Consider the following 21,089-nt stretch of genomic DNA (forward strand, 5'->3'; position numbering starts at 1 on the left):
CAGATGGCCACAACGCCCAGAGCTGTGCCGGTCAGAAGCCAGGAACTTCTCCCAGGTCTCCCACGTGGGTGCAGGGCCCCAAGCACTTGGGCCATCTCCTGCTGCTTTCCAAAGCCATAGCAAAGAGCTGGATTGGTAGTAGGGCAGCCGGGACTTGAACCAGCGCCCATATGGGATGCTGGCACTGCAGGCAGCAGCTTTACCTGCTATGCCACAGCGCCAGCCCCCAGAAGGTTATTTTGGGGCAGTGCTATGGCGTAGTGGGTTAAGCCTCCACCTGTGTCACTGGCATCCAATATGGGCCCTGGTTTGTGTCCCAGCTGTTCCGACTTCTAATTCAACTCCCTGCTAATGGCCTGGGGAAGCAGTGGGAAATGGTCCAAGTGCTTGGGCCCCTGTACCCACATGGGAGACCGGGAAGAAGCTCCTGGCTTTGGATCTCTCCAGCTCAGGCTGTTGTGACCATCTGGGGAGTGAACCAGCAGATGGAACACCTCTCTAACTCTGCCTCTCAAATAAATCAATCTTTTTAGAAAAAAATACACTTGTTTTTAACAAATGTATATTTGGCTTCAGAAATAAATTTCCATCTTACCAGTTTAGCTCAAGCTATACAAGCCATGAAGAAGAACCATAAGAAAGCAAGGTTTATAGAATATTGGACTACAGACAAAAACTAAGTCACTCCAAGTGATTAAGCTGAGTCTGTAATTAAAAAATGTGGTAAGGTGTACCTTTAAGTCCTTATTGACAAAACAATGTCACATGCAACTTTCTGTTGAAGTTTTCAAATTTGTGAGGTTAAAAAGGAAAAGCATGAACTTACTTGCTGGAGGAGCAGCAGCATTACCAGTCTATGCATTTTGTCATGCAAACAGCACTGAAAAAAACTTTTAAGCTACTATTAGCTGTGAAACAAACACATGCATACATGCTTATGGGGCATTTCATTCTATTATGGAGTTTTTCCTCTTGGTGTGACTTTAGAAATTCATATCATCAAATGGTATTTTATCAAAGAAAATAAATTTCTAGTGTTGCTCTGCATTGTTATACACATAATGGCTCATTTTATTTCCAATTTAAACAATTAGTAAACCCACTGGGATTTATAGTATATACTTCACACTATATAAAATATACAAGAAAATCTATTTCAACTATCTTCAAGATTCAAAAAGGACACACACAATTATCTATTTTATCATTTTATTAGGAATAATTCCAAATGGGTTATGAAGAAAACTTATTCATTGAGTCTGATGAATTTTCCAAAAACTCTTAATGAAACTATGTTCACCAATAAACAATAAAACATCAGCAGAACTATCATATACTGGGCAAAGAGTCAGGCTGATACCAAAAGCAACATGCAACATAAAAAAGATACAATAGAAAGGAAGACAATCTGCTGAGTATTAAAAAAACCATCTCACTATGAACTCTTTGCAACCAGCACAGAATTAATTAGCTATCAAATCCAAACCACGCCAAGGTAAGTTTGGCTAATGGAAGCCAGGAGTCGATAATGGGGAAAAATAAGTTCTTCAGTGCAAGAGAGCTGAATAGTGTTTTGGGAGCATTTCCCTGGCTGGTACAAGCAGTATTAGAAAATCTTTTTGGCAAGGGATAGAAATAAATACAAATGGAATGCTACATTTTTAAATCAGCAGACTGTCCCAGGAATGATAAAGGTATCAATAAAGTAACAAGGGGATAACTTTAAAACATTATTTGTTGTGGGCTCAAACATTCAAAACGGATTTATTTAAAGGTGTCACAATAGCTATGTCCAGGCATTTAGGCTTAAGGGAAGTAAAATTAAAAGAGGACACTTTTTTCCCCAAGGAGAATTTCTTTAAATCCAAGCATATTGCTCAATAGCAACATTATACTTGGTAAACAATAATTGGCAACAAAATAAGTTTAAACGCTGTATTATTCTGCCCAAACCAGTCCCAGATACTGTTTAATAACCAAGATGCAAACTAATTGTGTTGTAACAAGCCTAGACCAATTCTATCAAACACGTCCGTGGTTAGAGTATCCAGTTTAACGTTTTGAAAGCTCATTTGACAGCCAGTCAAGTCCCTCATACAGACCAGTTCCTTGTGTAGCACAAGTGGCCTGAACATACCACTGTGAAGAAAGGACAAGAAAATAATTCATTATAAGACTGCATGGAACCAGTATCAATTTTCTTTATCAAAAAATTAAATATTTCCCCAAATGCCCAAGTATATTACTGAGTTAAGAGTAACCATAAACAGGAAAAAAAGAAAGAAAAAAAAAAAAAAAAAAAAAGAAACCTCAGTAATGTGAATAAATAGGTTAACAGGTTAATTAAAATAAAAGATTATTTTATATTTAACAGTATTTGTAACTATAAAGATCACTCGAATATTTCTATCCTTTAGATTAGGAGTCTTCTCACACATCTCACTTCTTACAAAGCTCTCTTCATAGCTATTTCCATTCATTCACTAGATTTACTCAACCTTCTACTGGTTCATCTGAAAACCCACTTGCTAACTTTCTTACCAATAAAACTAAGCAGAAGCAACAAATTTTTTTGAAAGAGTACAGTCTGCTGTTATATTAGGGGCAAAACTTTTCAAATAATTTTTAGTCACATGCATTCTAAAATCTTTCACCGTTTTACATGCAAATGAATTTTATCTCCATTAACTACATGAAATGAAAAACACTATAAAGTATCAAGAAAAAAAGCACAGAATGCAGTTTTTACCTTTAAGGGCATTTTTTAAAATCAGTTTTATCAACTGCTTTTTTTTTTTGGACAGGCAGAGTGGATAGTGAGAGAGAGACAGAGAAAAGGTCTTCCTTTTTGCCATTGGTTCACCCTCCAATGGCAGCTGCGGCTGGCGCATCGCGCTGATCCGAAGCCAGGAGCCAGGTGCTTATCCTGGTCTCCCATGCGGGTGCAGGGCCCAAGCACTTGGGCCATCCTCCACTGCCTTTCCGGGCCATAGCAGAGAGCTGGCCTGGAAGAGCGGCAACTGGGATAGAATCCGGCACCCCAACCGGGACTAGAACCCAGTGGGCCGGTGCCTCAAGGCGGAGGATTAGCCTGTTGAGCCACGGCGCCGGCCTACCGGGTTCTAGTCTTGGTCAGGGCACCGGATTCTGTCCCGGTTGCTCCTCTTCCAGGCCAGCTCTCTGCTGTGGCCAGGGAGTGCAGTGGAGGATGGCCCAAGTCCTTGGGCCCTGCACCTGCATGGGAGACCAGGAGAAGCTCCTGGCTCCTGGCTTCAGATCAGCGTGGTATGCCGGCCGCAGCGCGCCAGTCGCGGCGGCCACTGGAGGGTGAACAACGGCAAAGGAAGACCTTTCTCTCTCTCTCTCTCACTGTCCACTCTGCCCAAAAAAAAAAAAAAAAAAAAGAAACCCTATCATCTAAAATACAGCTGCTAAATACTGAGCCTTATATGAAAACCAAGTTACAAAATATTTGCTGTAGAACTACTTAAAAGACACAAAATTAAAATTAAGAATAACAGAGACTGGCTTTGTGGTATAGCAGTTAAGGTGCCAGTTTGTGTCCAGACTGCTCCACTTCCAATTCAACCCCCTTCTAATGGCCTGGGAAAGCATTGGAAGATGCCCCAAGTACTTGGGACCTGCCAACCACACAGGAGACCTGGATGAAGCTCCTGGCTTTGGCCTGGCTCAATGTGGCCTGTCACAGCCACTCGGGAGTGAATCAGCAGATGGCGGGTATCTCTCTCCCTTTCTTTTTGAAAAAAAAAAAAATAATAAAAAAAATCAATAAATAAATCTTTAAATACATAACAACAGATACTGTAATTCTCTTACAGTAGTTTTCTACCTCTTCATACTGAAGATAAAGTTAAAAAAAACTAAATTAAATTAATATAGTTAAACTTTGGATCCTTAAGTGATAAATTAAAATTTTAAAAAATGGATTAAGATATCAGTGTACTTTAACATACACTCAGGAGGTTAATATCAACCTCTGAATACTTACTGTTCTGTTACGAAGAGACTGAAGACCTAATTTATCTGTCATTTCACTGATGGCCATAGCATTTGGCAAATCCTGTTTGTTCGCAAAAAGCAGCAGTACTGCATCCTGAAGCTCGTCTTCCTGAAGCTGGAAATAAACACGAAGGCATTAACTACCAAACTGGAATTGAGTTATTCCAACAAATCAGGTAAAACACTGACCTCTTCTATATACCTTTTATTCAGCACTAAATACATTATTAAACATCAACCAAATTTCTCTACATAAAGTTCAGGTCTTATTATATACATTCAACAGATCATCATATGCCTTCAAGTAAAGAAGAATTGCTCTTCAAGTATATCATCCTACACTCACTCAAGGGTCAGAGGATCAACACAGGCAAGAACTATGAGGATGCTTCAAAAAGTTCTTGAAATATTCCATTAGGGGCCACCGTTGTGGCTTTGTGGGTTAAGCTACTGTCTGTGATGACAGCATCCCACACACGTGCCAGTTTGAGTCCCAGCTGTTGCACTTCTAATCTAGCTCCCTGCTAAAGCGCCTGGGAAAGCAGCAGAAGATGGCCCAAATACTTAGGCCCCTACACCCACATGGGAAACTCGGAAGAAGTCCCTGGCTCCTGCCTTTGGCCTGGCCCACTCCTAGCTGTTATGGCCATTTAAAGAGTGAACCAGTGGACAGAAGACCTCTCTCTCTGTGTAACTATGCCTTTCAAATAAATAAATCTTTTTCAAAAATGGAATTAAAAGTTAAGTTTTGGTACCAAATTTTTTGAAATCTCCACATGATTTTATCCTAATATGCCTTACCATGAACTTTTTGAAGACTACTTAGGCATGGATTAAATCATTTTTGCACCAAAATAAACATTTTTTCATTTCATGTTTTTATTCAGAGGTTCTCAAAAGAATTAAAACATAAAAAGCCAACAATATGATCATACATACAGTTCAAAATGTCTTTTGGTATTTAACAAGTCCCAGTAAGGAAAACTACACAGTTATCTCAAATCAAGTAAGTTACCACAGGCATGTGGGAAAGCAGTAAAAGATGGCCTAAGTGCTTGGGCCTTGCCACCTACAAGGAAAACCCAAAAGAAGCTCCTGGCTTCAGCCTGACCCAGCCCTGGCCACTGCAGCCATTTGAGGAGTGAACCAGCAGATGGAAGATCTTTCTCTCTCTCATAATTTTACTATTTCAAATAAATAAGGAGGGACAGGACCAAATTAGGATCCCTTACCAGAAATATACCATCAAAATCAATTATGGAGCATTCTAAACACAACCTGTACCTTCCTCTTAATTTACTGAAGTAGCTACTCCTCCAGATGTTTTTACAAAAGCTCTGTGTATTTTTGAGAACCCATGTATAACAAAGCTTCTCAAGATTCCTTCTAGCTCTTCATTTGTACAGTATAACCACAGCTCAAATGTACGAATCACAAATAAGAACATCACATCAAAACATTTATCTTGAAAATAACAAATTTAAAGTATATTCTTACGATTTTCCGCAGCTCTTCTGCTCCTTCCTGAATTCTTTCACGGTCATTGCTATCTACCACAAAAATAAGACCCTAGGAAAAAATTATTTCAATAAATTATAACAGTAAAGAATACTAAATATCAAACAGCAGCAAAATAGTATCAAGCAAAACATACTAGGAAGAAAATGTCTCAGGGCCTGTGCTATGGCACAGTGGGTAAAACTACTGCCTGGATGCTGCTTTTAGTCCCTGCTGCTCCACTTCCGATCCAGCTGCCCTGCTCATGTGCCTGGGAAAGCAGGGGAAGATGGCCAAGCCCTTGGGCTCCCCAGCACCCACATGGGAGACCTGGATAAAGGTCTTAACTCCTGGCTTCGATCTTACCAAGCCCCAGCTGATGCAGCCATTCAGGGAGTGAGCCAGTAGTTAGAAGATTGTCTCTCTCTTCCCCTCATTCTCTGTAATTCTGCATTTCACATAAATAAATCTTAAAAGGGGGTGAGGGGCTTGTTGCTATGGCTTAGTGGATAAAGCCACAGCCTGCAGTGCCAGCATCCCATACAGGTGCTGGTTTGAGTCCCAGCTGCTCCACTTCTGATCCAGCTCTCTGCTATGGCCTGGGAAAGCAGTAAAAGATGGCCCAAGTCCTTGGGCCCCTGCACCCATGTGGGAGACCCGGAAGAAGTTCCTGGCTCCTGGCTTCAGATCGGCCCAGCTCTGGCAGTTGCAGCCACTTTGGGAGTGAACTAGCAGATGGAAGACCTCTCTCTCCCTCTCTGTGCCTCTGCCTCTCTGTAACTCTGCCTTTCAAATAAGTACGTATGTTTTTTTTTTTTTTTTTTTTTTTTAAAAAAGTGTATTTAAAAACAAAACCGGGGGTTGGTATTGTGGCATGGCAGGTAAAGCCACAATCTGAAATATCGGCATCCCATGTGAGCACAGATTCTACTTTCAATCCAGCTCCCTGCTAATAGCCAGGGAAAAGCAGTGGAAAATGGCTTAAGTGCTTGGGCCCCTGCCACCCATGTGGTGGACCTGGAGGAAGCTCCTGGCTCCTGACTCTGGCCCGGCTCAGGCCTGGCCACTGTGGTCATCTAAGGAATGGGACAGTAAATGGAAAGGAAGATCTCTGACTCTCCATTTCTCCAACTATTTCAAATAAATAAAACTTTAAATAAATAAACAAAACAAAACAAAACCCCTAAGGTTCTAATACTAAGAAACAAGTATTAGTTTTAATGGTATTTCAAATCTACAAAATCTTAACTCTCCTTCCTATCTAATCACACCTCTGTGCCTGATTAACAATCTGCTCTCCGCCCCTACTCCCCAAATCTTACTCTTAAGCAACTGATCATTTTCTCAACTATGCTAAGAATAAATGTCACCTCTATTGAAAACCAAACATCCTATCTTAAAAACTTTAGCATAGCCAAACTCAAATCGCAGTCCTACTTGTTGTTTAATCCTTGAACATGCCTCCTCTTGTATAAAGCAAAATAATACTACCAACTTCTTAAGCCCATTACAGATTAAATGTAATGACAGAGGCATAAAAGGATCTATTATGTTAGACTTATCAGGCATTTAGTAATGTCTCCTCCTTCCCCTATCTCCAAAAACCTTCTTTTTAACCTACCCTATACTAGAGATGATGCCTCTCCAAGGATCTGTCTTCACTACCAACCTTCCATTTTTACTGTTTTAAAATGTAAACAATGCTATCAGTCCCGAAGTAGCATTACTAAGGGGCAGAATCATTTTAAGAATAAATTCTTACAGCCGGCGCCACGACTCACTTGGCTAATCCTCTGCCTGTGGCACCGGCACCCCAGGTTCTAGTCCCGGTTGGGGCGCCAGGTACTAGTCCCGGTTGCTCCTCTTCCAGTCCAGCTCTCTGTTGTAGCCCGGGAGGGCAGCGGAGGATGGCTCAAGTGCTTGGGTCCCTGTACTTGCACGGTAGACCGGGAGGAAGCACCCGGCTCCTGGCTCCAGATCGGCGCAGCAACGGCCGTAGCAGCCATTAGGGGAGTGAACCAACGGAAGGAAGACCTCTTCTCTGTCTGTCTCTGTCTATAACTCTGTCTCTTTAACTCTGCCTGGCAAAAAAAGAGTAAGTTCTTGGGGCCGGTGCTGTGACATAGTAGGTAAAGCTGCTGCCTGCAGTGCCAGCATCCCAAATGGGTGCCAGTTTGAGTCCCGGTTGCTCTACTTCCAATCCAATTCTGCTATGGCCTGGGAAAGCAGCAGAAGATGGCCCAAGTACTTGGGCCCCTGCACTGGCAAGGAAACCCAGAAGCTCCCGGGCTCCTGGCTTCAGATCAGTCCAGCTCCAGCCATTCTGGCTATATGGGGAGTGAACCAGCAGATGGAAGACTTCTCTCTCTCTGCATCTGCCTCTCTGTAACTCTTTCAAATAAATAAATTTTAAAAAAAATATTCTAAATTATTCTCCTAATGGAAAAGTCCAAAACCAAGAGTGTAGAAAAGGTAGGATTCTAAAAATAAGCCCACATGCTATAAGATTATATAAAAAGCAAAATATTTAGAACAGCAAAATAATCAGATTATCTAATGAGGGAAGAACAGTTTACTGCAACAAACACTGTATCCTGCACTGTTAATATAAAGAAGAAACATAGTTAAATGGTTACAATTAGTTTCTCTTCAATGTTAATGCTAGAACAACTTGATCAGGAATGCTAGAAATGCAAGCTAAGAGCTTAGCTCTAATTATGTCAAGGTAATACATAAAGCTTTCCCTAACAGGCATGAGCTCCCTAGGAAGAAGTACTTTTAATTCTAAAGTAGTCAGAAGAGTTCAAGAATGACTCTAATCTCAAATTAAGAACTCAAGGTTCTTTGAACAAAGTATTCTAAACAAATCTAGGGTTAAGACCATGGTTACCATAGTCAGGAATTTTAACAGAGGTGGGCATTTGACCTAGTGGTTGATTAAGATGCACACATTCCATGTTGAAGTGCCTGGGTTCAATATCCAACTCCACTCTTGACTCCAACTTCCTGCTAATGGAGACCCTCAGAGGCAGCAGTGATGATTCAAGAGATTGGGTTCCTGCAACCCATGCGGAAGATGTAGACTGACTTCCTGGTTCCCAGCTTCAGCCCTGCTGGAGGCTGCTGTAGGCATTTTGGAGATGGAAGCCTCAGTCTCTCAAATAAATCTGACTGAATTTAAATTAGAAAAAAAAAAATTAGGGGGTAGCTGTAACACAGTGGGTGGAGCTACCACCTGCAATGCTGGCATCCCATATGGGTGCTGGTTCGTGTCCCAGCTGCTCTACTTTTGATCCAGCTCTCTGCTATGGTCTGGGAAAGCAGTAAAGGATGGCCCAAGTGTCTGGGCCTCTGTACCTGCATGGGAGACCAGAGGAAGCTCCTAGCTCCTGGCCATTGTGGCTGTCCGTAGAGTGAACCAGTAGATGGCAGACCTTTCTTTATCTATCTCTGTCTCTGCCTCTAACTCTGCCTTTCAAATAAATAAATTTAAAAAAAAAAATGACAAGGGTGAAAGATGTACAAGGTTTTACAATGAAATGAAATCCATCTGTGTCAAAGAGACATCTGCACTCTGTTTATTGCAGTGATATTCACATTAGGAAATGGAAACAACCTAAATGTCTATCAACTGATGAATGGATAAAATGTAAGCAAAGATGAAATTGTATCATTTGAACAACATGGATGGAGCTAGAAGTTATTAAGCATACAAATACAAATATCACATTATCTCACTCATATGTGGAGTCTAAAAAGAAAAAAAGTAATTTCATAAAAGTTAAAATTGTAATTGTACTTTGCAAAAGCTGGGAGAGAAATGGGGAGAAAGGGACTGGAAAGGTTGATTGAATGATAATAGGTTTTAGCTAAAAGGGAGTAAGAAATTCTGGTGGTCCTAGTGCATAATGGAGTAAAGACAATGTTAATTTACTGTATATTTCTCTATTTAAAAAAATTATAAGAGGAGCCAACACTATGTTATAGCAGGTTAAGCTTCTGCCTGTGATGCCAACATCCCATATGGGTGCTGGTTCAAGACACAGCAGCTCAACTTCTGATCCCATCATGAGGACTGGTTTGAGTCCTGGCTGCTCCACTTCCGATCCAGCTCCCTGCTAATGGGCCTGGGAAAGTAGTGAAAGATGGTCCAAGTACTTGGGCCCCTAGACCCACACGAAAGACCTGGAAGAAGCTCCTGGCTCCTGGCTTTGGCTTGGCCCAGCCCTGGTTGCTGTGGCCATTTGGAGAGTGAACCAGTAGGCAGAAGATCTTTCTCTCTCTATGTCTAACTCTCTTTCAAATAAATAAATCTTAAGAAAAAAAACAAACAGATCCAAGCAGTTCGGCCAGCACTGCGGCTCACTAGGCTAATCCTCCGCCTGTGGCGCCAGCACCCCAGGTTCTAGTCCCGGTTGCTCCTCTTCCAGTCCAGCTCTCTGCTGTGGCCTGGGAAGGCAGTGGAGGATGGCGCAAGTGCTTGGGCCCTGCACCTGCATGGGAGAGCAGGAGGAAGCACCTGGCTCTTGGCTTCGGATCGGCGCAGCGCGCCGGCTATAGCAGCCATTTGTGGGGGTAAACCAACAGAAGGAAGACCTTTCTCTCTGTCTGTCCAAAAAAAAAAAAAAAAAAAAAATCCAAGCAGTTCTTCCATCAAAGATTTTTCCATGAAGACTCATCACATGTATGGATTACAAATTTTTGTATCAGAATAAATTTTTCTTTTTCTTTTTGACAGGCAGAGTGGACAGTGAGAGAGAGAGAGAAAGAGAGACAGAGAGAAAGGTCTTCCTTTACCGTTGGTTCACCCCCCCCTCCCCCCAATGACCACTGCAGCCGGCATGCTGCGGCCGGTGCACTGCGCTGATCCGAAGGCAGGAGCCAGGTGATTCTCCTGGTCTCCCATGCGGGTGCAGGGCCCAAGCACTTGGGCCATCCTCCACTGCCTTCCCGGGCCACAGCAGAGAGCTGGACTGGAAGAGGAGCAACCGGGACAGAATCCAGCGCCCCAACCGGGACTAGAACCCGGGGTGCCAGCGCCACAGGCGGAGGATTAGCCTATTGAGCTGTAGCACCAGCCTAAATTTTTAACTTCATTTCCCACAGATTTGTTGAGGTACCCTTATGCATACCACATGATAATACAAAAATATCTTATAAGTCAACACAGATTTATATTAATGTAACTTTAATAAATACAACATGGCTAAGAGAAAGACCATCAACTGCCTTACAGTCATTAGAAAATACAATGACAGAAAGTTACAGATTTTAGTAACTCAGATTTTACTTTCTAAACTGAGAATGAAATCAAAGAACTACTGATGAGATACCTAACTCACTCTTGAGAGCTATGCCTGTACCCACCACTTCCAATATCTATGATGGCTATATAATTCTTCCACCCCAAGTACTTAGCTTTCAAAAGCATGAGTGGGAATCCATGAAAGAATATGGAGATAGTGATAAGAATGCCAACTCATACAATAAACACTGAAATCCAAGAAAACACCAGATATTAATCTAAATTTCAGAGCATGAATCCTAGAAACTTATCAAAATTTGTATAGCATTCCTCACCTGGGTATTCTGGAAGTAATGCCTCCAGAGAGGCCTAATTTTATCTTGACCACCAACATCCCATACTGTGAAACAAATGTTCTTATATTCTACTGTTTCCACATTAAAACCTACAAAAAAAACCACAAAAACCAAAAATGAAGCCTGTGCACAATAAAGCATCATTAAGAAAACAAATTCTTTTATTGAGGAAGTCTCTCTACTTAGAATAGCTTTTGTTAAAATACCAAGATAATCAACAGCTTAATAAAGACAATTTCAAAATAGCCTTATTCTATTTCTCTTTACCATATATCATCATGATATACATTGAAGTCATCTGTAAACTTTCTTACCAATGGTAGGAATGGTGGTGACTATCTCCCCTAACTTCAGTTTATACAGAATGGTCGTCTTGCCCGCAGCATCCAATCCAACTAGAAGAAGACATTATAGATTTAAATGTGGGCCAAAAGCACACAAAGAAATAATTTTACAAGTTTATAGTCTATTCAAGGCACAAATATGAGTAACAATTGAAAGTATCTCATTTCTAATTCCCAAAGGCAACATTTCCTACAGAGTCTCTCCATTTTTCTCTGAAAAACTTAATCTTCCTTTATTTACAGAGCAAATTTTGGAGAAGAGGTCTTGAAGTTAGCATAAAATCTATGCAAATACATCTTGGGCCCCTTTTAGCAATAAGGGAGATGATTCCAATTTTGCTCTTACCTGAAGCCATTTCAACATCAGATATATAGAAATAAAAACCAAAGTCTGGTTTATCTGTATAAAATCATTCTATCATATTATCTCAGATATAAATAATCTCTAAACTCTTAAAACAGTGGAGGTACAAGGAGAGAGAAATGTGCTTATTTGTGGGGAAAAAAACTAGAACAAAAGGGTATATCTCTTTATTAGGGTGAAAATTAATAGCAAGTTAAATGCTTATTAAGTATGACTCGAAACCTGAACAGTCTACCTTGTTTGCTAAATCTCCCGTAAATGAAAGATTAACATCTAATTATCTTATTGAACATATCATTTTCCTAAGAGTATCACATCCAAGCTGCCTGGGTTTATCTTATCAAAGATTTTTTTGAATACTTCAATTAAGTATTGATTTAAGCAGAGATATTTAATATTTAAATCAAAGCAGGACTTAGCAAATGAAAACAATGCAGCTAAGTTAAAAAGAAAACACCTCACTTATCTAATTTACATTTCTGTGCAAATTTTTATCAGTCCAAAACAGAAATGAAGGCTGCAAGCAATTCAGGCTTCTTCCACCCATGCAACAACTCTATTCTAAACCCAACAAAAGGTAGCTTTAAATCCCTCTTCAGACTCAAGTCTATTATGCCTTCTTATTGTTATGTCCTCAAATTAAATCCCACTCTTCACTTCTCATCCTGGGATGCCACCTTATTCCTTCCAAAATAATATGACACTATAGTCAGTGAACAATTATTCGCAAGCCTGTATTCGCAGGCATAAGAAAAACTGTCACACAAAGTGTTTTATTTTTCAAGTATAGACACTATAAAAAAAAATAAAAAAATGTAGTAACAATAAACTCAAAGTAGCTACCTTAAAATTTGGCATTTTCAATAAAAATACAGAAAATGAAGATGGGAGGGCAGAAAACAATCAGATCTTTTCACTGTTCTACAAAGCTAAGCCTCTTAAAAGCCTAAGGCCTCTTTAGCAACACAGACAAAATTTTTAAAATTTTTATTTATTTTGAAAGTCAAGTTAGAGAGAGAGAGAGGAACAGAGAGAAAAATCTTTCAACCACTGCTTCACTCCCCAGATGGCTGCAACACCCAGGCTGAAGCCAGGAACCAAGGGCTTCACCAGGGTCTCCTATGAAGACAGCAAGGGCCCAAACACTTGGGCCATCTTCTGCTGCTTTTCTAAGCCGTCAGCAGGGAGCTGGATAAGAATTGGAGCAGTTGGGACACAAAGTGAACTGGCTCCCATATGGGATGCTAGCACCACAGGTGGTGACTTTACCCACAATGCCAGTCCCCATAGATTACATTTTTAAGTGACTCAAAATTTACCTTTAACTAAGTCGAAACACAATGAAGGCATATCAGAATTAAAACTGAGATGCCAGTTAGAGAAAAAAAAAAAAAAAAAAAAACAAGTCAGGTTTTGAGAACTATGGCTCCTACCTAAATCCTCCTTGGAGGTCCAATTGTATGTAATACTGTCATTTAAAAACAAAGTAAATCGAGGCCAACGTTGTGGTGTAGCAAGTAAAGCCACTGCCAGCCAATACCGGCATCCTATATGGGCACCGGTTCAAGTACCGGCTATTCCACTGCCAATCCAGCTCCCTACTAATGTGCCTGGGAAAGCAGCAGAGGATGGGCCAAATCCTTTGGTTCCTGGCACCCAAGTTGTAAGGTAATTCCAATTAAAGTAAAAACAAAATACTGACAAAGAATTTGAGAAATCCAAAACAAATGATTACATTATTTTTTAAGTAATCCAATTTTCTTTTAATAAGCTTTGTATCTGCTTGTATATTTAACAGTTCTCTTACTGTTAGAATTGTTTATCCTTATCATTTTCATGTTACAAATTCTCAAGTCTGGGGCTGGTGCTGTGGCGCAGTAGGTTAATCCTCCACATGTGGTGCCCACATCCCATATGGGTGGCAGTTCTAGTCCTGGCTGCTCCTCTTCCAATCCTGCTCTCTGCTGTGGCCTGGGAAAGCAGTAGAAGATGGCCCAAGTCCTTGGGCCCCTGCACCCACATGGGAGACCAGGAAGCTCCTGGGTCCTGCCTTTGGATCTGTGCAGCTCCAGTTGTTGTGGCCATCTGGAGTAAACCAACGGACGGAAGACCTTTCTGTCTCTCCCTCTCACTGTCTAATTCTACTTCTCAAATAAATAAATTAAATCTTAAAAAAAAAAAAAAATTCTCAAGTCCAGAGTCTGTGTTGTGGCACAGCAAATTAAGCCACCACCTGACACGGGCATCCCATATCAGAGCACTGGTTCAAGTCCAAGCTGTTCAGCTTCTGATCATATCCCTTTTAATGCACCTGAGACAGCAGCAGCAGCAGATGGCCTAAGTGATTGGACCCCTGCAATTCACATGGGAGACTTGGATTGAGCTCTGGGCTCCAGTCATTTATGCAATGAAAGCAGATGGAGGATTTCTCTCTGTCACTTCCTCTGTCATTCTGCCTTTCAAGTAAGTAAATTAAAAAACAATATAAAAAAAGGAAAAAAATTCTCAAATAGTAAATTTATTTTATTAGAATACTGGGCTGGTTACATTTTCTAACTTTTGGAATAAGACTGCTTGAGGGCCTTGATTATGTTTTATATACTCATTTTTATGTTTTTTTTTTTTCTTAAAAAGGAAGTGCTTCCAGTGTCATCCTAAGACCTTTTAAACAACCACAAATCATTTTAAATAAAAACTATGAAGCAAGAGTTTAATGGCTAAGAGCCACAGAGAAGGTAACTTTTGTAGCTATATCCAAAATAACAGCCACACGTAAATTCAAACCAAGAATTTAAGAAACAAAGAGTTGGATGGGGCATTTGGCACAGTGGGTAAACTGTTATTTGGGAAATCTCATCTCATATTGCAGTACCCAGGTTACAGACCCAGCTGTTTCTGATTCCAGCTTCCTGCTAATGCACACACCCTGAGAGGGAGCAGGTGATGACGCAGGCAGTTGTGTCCCTGACACCCACAAGGGAGGCCTAGATTCATGTCTCTACTACCAAGCATTTGGGGAGTGAACTAGCAGATGAAAGGCTTCTGTGTGCACGTGTGTGCTTGTGTCTGCTACTCAATTTTTAAAAAACTGTCTCAACTATGGACTTCACGAAGCACAACTCTATGTACAAAAATATAAATATGTATCTTTATATTTTTGGATATTAAAATCACAAACCAAAAATCTCTAGTTCTGACACCATATTTTATTTATATTCTGCCATTCTGCCTTTGGGTTTTTTTTGGCAGACACACTCACTGTATGTTAACATAAAATATAAAATATAGGGGCCGATGCTGTGGTATAGTGGGTGGAGCCTTCCAACTGTGGTGCTGGCATCCCACATGGGCATTGGTTCGAGTCCTGGCTGCTCCACTTTCTATTCAGCTCTCTGCTATGGCCTGGGAAAGCAGTGGAAGATGGCCCAAGTGCTTGGGCTCTTACACCCGTGTGGGAGACCCCAAGGAAGCTTCTGGCTTTGGATCTGTGCAGCTCCAGCCATTGTGGATCTGGGAAGTGATGGAAGACCTCTCTATCTCTCTGTCTCTGCCTCTCAAATAAATTAATCTTTTAAAAAATTATATATATATGTGTATATATATATACTTATATACTTAATCCTCTTTATATGGGTCAGCGCTGCCACACAGTGGGTAAAGCTACCACCTGAGAGGCCAGCATCCCAAATGGGCACTGATTCAGATCCTGGCTGCTCCACTTTCAATCCAGCGCCCTGTTAATGGTCTGGGAAAGCAACAGAAGATAGTCCAAGTATGTGGGGTCCTGCACCCATGTGTGAGACCCAGAAGAAGCTCCTGACTCTCCTCTGGCCCAGGCCCAGCCACTGCAGAACCAACAGATGGAAGATCTCTCTCTCCATCTCTCCCTCTTTCTTTAACTCCGACTTTGAAATAAATAAATAAATCTTAGCAAAAAAATCTCATTATATAGTTCTTTAGTCAAAAAATAAGCTGGTTCTAATACTTCCGTGCCATTTTGGTCATTTTTGAGTTATATATTTCATTAATGTTGCAGTATTTAGCAGTGAGATTTTTCCATAAAATTAAACTACAACCAATTTTCAACTAACCAAGATAAAACTAATCTATACAGTCCAGCAATGTTCTCCCTCGCCTCCACCTCATAAACACGTGACTGTATGGAAAGATATACTAGAATCATTACTTGTTCTTCTTAACTAGACATATACTCTAACAAAAGTATTAATACAGCAAGCAAAACTACCTCAAAAACCTTTGCTAATCATTAAAAAGTATGTCAAACCAATTTGGCAGGGAGAAATAACTTGTAATTTAAGTCAAAGAGACTAGATCCAATTATCTCGATTTTCAGGAAAGAAGCTAATGCAGAAGGACTAGGAAGAAAAAAAGCATATTTTCAGATGAAAAAAATTATAGTTTCTTCATGTTTTCCTTCAGCTTCCAAACTTCCTACAAGATTGAAAGACATTTTCCTAATAATTTTAAAATAATTTAAAACTGAGTGCTTACTGTGTTCCAAGCATAATACTCAGTGATTCCAACATTTTTATAACTTAACCTTCAAAACAACCTTCCATTTTTCAGATGAGGACATATGAGGTTAGGAAATGTCCCCAAAATCAAAGTAGAACAGGTATTCAAAGACCTAGATCTTCAGAAACTAGAACCTTCATACTTAATTCATGGGACTGCACAATGGTGTTGCTACTTTGAAAAAGTTTGTCAGTTCCGCAAAATGTTAAATACAGTAACAAAAAGAGTCAAAGTGTAATAAAAAATTCCATCAACTGATGAATGTATAAACAAAATGTGGTATTACATCCATACAATGGAATTACTATTTAGCCATAAAAAGGAATGAAGGACATAAATATTCTATAAACGAACTTTGAAGTCATGGGTAGCAAAAGTTATACAAAAAGCTACATAGATGACATTCCATTATATGAAATGTTGACAACAGACAAACAAATAGCAAGGAGACTACAGTTGCCAGAGGACGGGGACAAGACTGGGAGTAACTGCTCAAGGATATGGGCTATCTTTGGGGAATGAAGAAAATAATTTGGAACTAGACAGTGGTGATGGTTAGTAAAGTTTGTGAATATTCTAAACAACACTGAAATGTAGATGATAAATGGGTAAACTTTATAGTATGCAAATTGTTATTTCAATTAAATAAAACACAAAACAAAAATCCCTAGTTCTGATGCCAGATTTCTCAAACAGTATTTATACACTGCCATCCTGCCTTTGGGTAGACACACTGTGAATCTTAACATTTATCTACCTCTTTAGAAGTTTGACCATCCAATCTGAAACTAGGTACATGGAAAAAGTATATTTAGGTTTTGTTTACATTCAACACATCAGAACACCTGCATTTTTACTAATGCATTCTCCAGCAGCAAATCCTCAAAGTCTCGTAGAACTATACTGAGTAATAATGCAGGACAGTACATGTAAGGGTGGCTGTACCTGTCAACTTCTAAACGCATGAAACTAGATGTCTCCCTTTTCTATTGTTTCCTATAATCACATAAGTAATTGAAGGGCTATTTTTTGGAAAATGCTGGCAAGTAGGTTTTCAACTGACATGAGAAAATGCTTATAATATGCTAATTCAAAAAGAGAACAAAAAACTACAATTTGAGGTTTTATAAAAGCTAAAAGGTTCAAAGTATGACAAAATATTAACACTGAGATGAGGAAACTACAGATAATTATAACTTTTTCTGAATTTTTTAAATTTAATAAAAATGACATTTTTAGAATCTTTAAAATAATAAACATTTACAAAGTATGCTAGAATAAAAGTATGAAACACTAGTCTTTAGTTTGAAGCCTCACCCAAAATAATGGTAACATTTTTCAAATTCACAAATAAAGGATCCTAACTCCTAAACCTTTCTGGTCCCAGAAAACCACAATGACATACAAGGCAATACAGATTTGATATTGGCAAACTTACTACAGCTAAAAATTTTTTAAGTTACTTGTATTTGGGAGTCAGCAGCCGTGCAGAAATGAAAACTTCTCTACAGTGGTTTCACAAACCAGATTGTTAGTTAACTCTTAATATACTTTAAAATAGCAAAGTGTGAAAAAGCCACTGACTCAGGACAGCATAAATTTTACCTAAGCCTTTTTGATAAAGGAAAAAGTAGCACACAAGTATGTGAAAAAATATTCACTGCTAACTCCAACACTTAGATGGGGTGTACACCTTCAAAGTATTCATTTTAAGAGTGATTTCTGCTGTCAATCACTCATAAGGCCAGACTGAAAAATCTTAGAACTACCAAACTTCCATATCACTGTTTTCCTTCTTAGTGCGCATATCTCTCACTTGTTAATATTTCCTTTAATGACTTACTGTAAGTGGCTCTTACAAAGTTTTTGTAATCAAGAAAAACTGACTATCCCCAAACTGAGGCACAAATCAAATACAAACTTGAGTAATAAAGCATGATATAAACTGAATAATCCCAGCATAACTTCCATCTGCTGCACAAATGCAGAAAATTAAAAACTTTTCCATTTTCTTCCAATCACTATTTTCGGGGAGGGTAAAGTGCTATCAGTAAACAGAGGAAAGTGTTTATAGCATAATTCTACCTTTCTTCCCTCAAGTTCAGCCATGACAAAAGACTAAGGTAACTAAAAATATCAATTCGTTTGCTACAAGTGTTTTAAGTAGAGAACAACATACAGCATCTTTTGGGAACACAACTGTGTACTGGTTAATCTCTGGAAGGAATAGACTGGAAATTTATTTCTCACAGTCCAAAGTTCTCAGTGACTTCAGGTCCTTTTTCAGACTGAAAATATTCAGCCACTTAAATCTCAAATAGCATGCTTGCCTTCCTAAGATAATTTGATGTCTTCTGCATAAAGGTAATTTCAGAAATTTACCTGTGTGAATAATCACAAACAACCCTTCTACGAACCTTAAACCAGCTGAATTAGCCGGAAAGTGAAAATAGAACTCAACGTGGATCTCCTTATTCTTCAAGCAGCCTATTTCACTTCCGAAGAAAACTTTCCCAGGTGGGAGAGCGCTAAAATACCACGACCTTCCCGGGGCCCCTCTGGAGAAAATCAGCTAATAAAGCAGCAAGTTTTTTTTTTTTTTTTCAGTCTAATTTTATTCCTAACGTAGAAATTCGCAAGCAGAACCAACAAGTTTCAATGTTCAAAGGTGGAGAGGCTCAGCTGTGATGCACACTCCTCACATTACTAGGAAGAACGGACTGTCACATCACCCAAGTGACAGCCGTTTGCCCTGGGCTGAGCAAAAAAGGATCCCTAAAGGGCAGTTTTAAAACCCTGTTTCGAAAGGAATTTCAAAACAAACCAGCTTAACTTTGTAGCTATCATTTAACATAGCTACTCTAAAATCAAGTCATGATGTTCAGTTCAGGTACTGAATATTCATCAAATTTTTTTAAAAATGAGATTTTGTTTTTCTGCATGAAACGTTGAGCCAGCTGGATAAAAATTAGTTGGATACTCAAAAATAATAAGCCAAATGCTATTAAAGTTCTCGAAAGTAACGAAAAGAAACCCACATGATGAACGTAGTCTGCATGTTATGAGAATATTAATTAAAAAGAATAAGCGGAATCCCGAGCGAGGCAAGGTTAGCAAGGCGAGCTCCGAGGACACCGGACTCCGGGGAAGCTGGGCGCTCCCCGGCCAGCGCACTGGGCCTGGTCACTTCCTGCCCCGGTGGCTCCGGGCTCTCGGCGGCCGATCGCTCACAAAACCAACAGAGTGTACAGTGTGTACACGAAGCGGAAAGGCGGAGGAAAGGCTGGAGTCGCCGTGCCGCCCTCCCGACCGCTGCCCGTACCCGGGCACTCTCACAATGGGCCTACCCTGCGTTCGCTTCCAGGAGTTCGCCTCCACTCCCCCCGCTCCGCCCAGCCTCGTCCGGGTTTCACTAAGAGCAAGAACCAGCGAAGCCGAGGAGGAGGAAACCTCGCCCGAAGCCCGGTCCGGGTCTTCTCGGAAGACAGATCTGAGGCGACCGCTTACTCTTCGCCCCATTGTTCCCCCGGAGTCTTTCCGACCCCCAACTCGCCACCCCTCCCCCACCACGGCCGGCGGAGAGAAAAAAACAGGGCCCGAGGCCGTCCCGAGCGACCATCCGGCCTTCCCCCGACCCCCGCCGGGCCAGGCTGGCCCCTCACTCACCCATCAAGATGCGCATCTGCTTCTTGCCGAAGAGGCGGGAGAAGAGAGAGGAGATAGTGAGGCCCATGGCGGTAGTGGCACTTGCTATGGGCAGAAGCAGAGGGGTTTGGGGCGTCCCTGGGCCTTCTTTCACCCTCCTGGCAAACTGGACGAGAAAGAGCCGAGGAAGAAAGAGGGCGGCAGGGGCGGCTCGCCGGCCGGCGCGTCGGGCGAAGCTCCGGGACAGGCACTAGCGGGGCAAGGACCTGCTCGGCGACTGCCGCGACAGCTCAGGCTCTGGCTCTAAACCTCCGGCTGTGCCACGTCACGCGGCGGTCGCGGCGACTCCGGCAGCGGCCCGGCCCCTCCAACGCGGACAGAATCGCGTCACCGCCGCCCCATCCCCCTGCGCTTCCGGTGCTGCCGGAACCACTGCGCCTGCGCACGCCAGGGATTGGCCAATTTGGCTGACGTGCTTCTCTCGCCGCCGCCACCTCCGGGACGTGGCTCCCGGGGCCGGGCGCTTGGCACATGCGTACTAGGAGGAGATCGGTGAAGCCCCATAATGCCTCGCTCCGTCACTCCCAATCAGGCTTTAGGGGGAGACGCTTTCCCCCGGATGAATGCGTTGTCGGGGTTGTAGTCTTCGCTTCCGGGAAGGAGAGCAGTGCATTATGGGTTAGAAAATTAGTTTGTTTCTTGCTTTAGAGCTTCCTGCTCTGAGACGCTGCGCACGTTGGAGGTACCCACAAATGTACATGTTTCACAAACGCGACAAGAAACTTGTCCTAGTGGAGGCCTGAAGATGGGCCCTACCTTCCCAAAAGAGGAGTGATTAAAAGCCGACCTGCGGGCGGAGAGATGGCGATCACCTATGAAAGAGTGGAAACTAGACAGTTCGGCCCCCCAGCCCAGGCCTTGAAGATCCTTAATCCTATGCCAAGAGTTCTCCAACAGACTTCCATCGGCTATTGCATTTTTAAGGGAAGACGACCAGAAAGGCTCGCTTTTTCTCGTACTTTTCCTGGAAGAAACATGAAGCCCTTACTTGAAGATAATTTCTGATCTTAATACACAGCTTT

The 21,089-nt window shown here is 41.3% G+C and overlaps 1 protein-coding gene across 1 annotated transcript; it reads right to left on the reverse strand.

Moving 5' to 3' along the window:
• Positions 1–1,192: 1,192 nt before the first annotated feature.
• Positions 1,193–20,350, reverse strand: ARF4 (ADP ribosylation factor 4). Its single transcript, XM_062201127.1, has 6 exons — positions 20,029–20,350; positions 11,433–11,513; positions 11,098–11,207; positions 5,518–5,589; positions 4,010–4,135; positions 1,193–2,139 (listed from the first exon to the last, which is right to left on the reverse strand). Exons 1-6 carry the CDS (start codon positions 20,093–20,095, stop codon positions 2,053–2,055), a joined length of 543 nt encoding a protein of 180 aa, XP_062057111.1. The 5' UTR covers positions 20,096–20,350; the 3' UTR covers positions 1,193–2,052.
• Between the last annotated feature and the right edge of the window lie 739 nt (positions 20,351–21,089).

Source organism: Lepus europaeus, chromosome 9, assembly GCF_033115175.1.
Source record: "Lepus europaeus isolate LE1 chromosome 9, mLepTim1.pri, whole genome shotgun sequence".
Taxonomy (NCBI): domain Eukaryota; kingdom Metazoa; phylum Chordata; class Mammalia; order Lagomorpha; family Leporidae; genus Lepus; species Lepus europaeus.

What these genes read in the sequence shown, in the direction of transcription:
- ARF4 (XM_062201127.1), bottom strand. Translation starts at nt 20,095, where the DNA reads ATGGGCCTCACTATCTCCTCTCTCTTCTCCCGCCTCTTCGGCAAGAAG. An exon ending in GCAGATGCGCATCTTGATGG is followed by an intron (nt 11,514 to 20,028) that starts GTGAGTGAGGGG and finishes GTCTTCTTCTAG; the next exon opens with TTGGATTGGATGCTGCGGGC. An exon ending in CACCACCATTCCTACCATTG is followed by an intron (nt 11,208 to 11,432) that starts GTAAGAAAGTTT and finishes TTTTTTTTGTAG; the next exon opens with GTTTTAATGTGGAAACAGTA.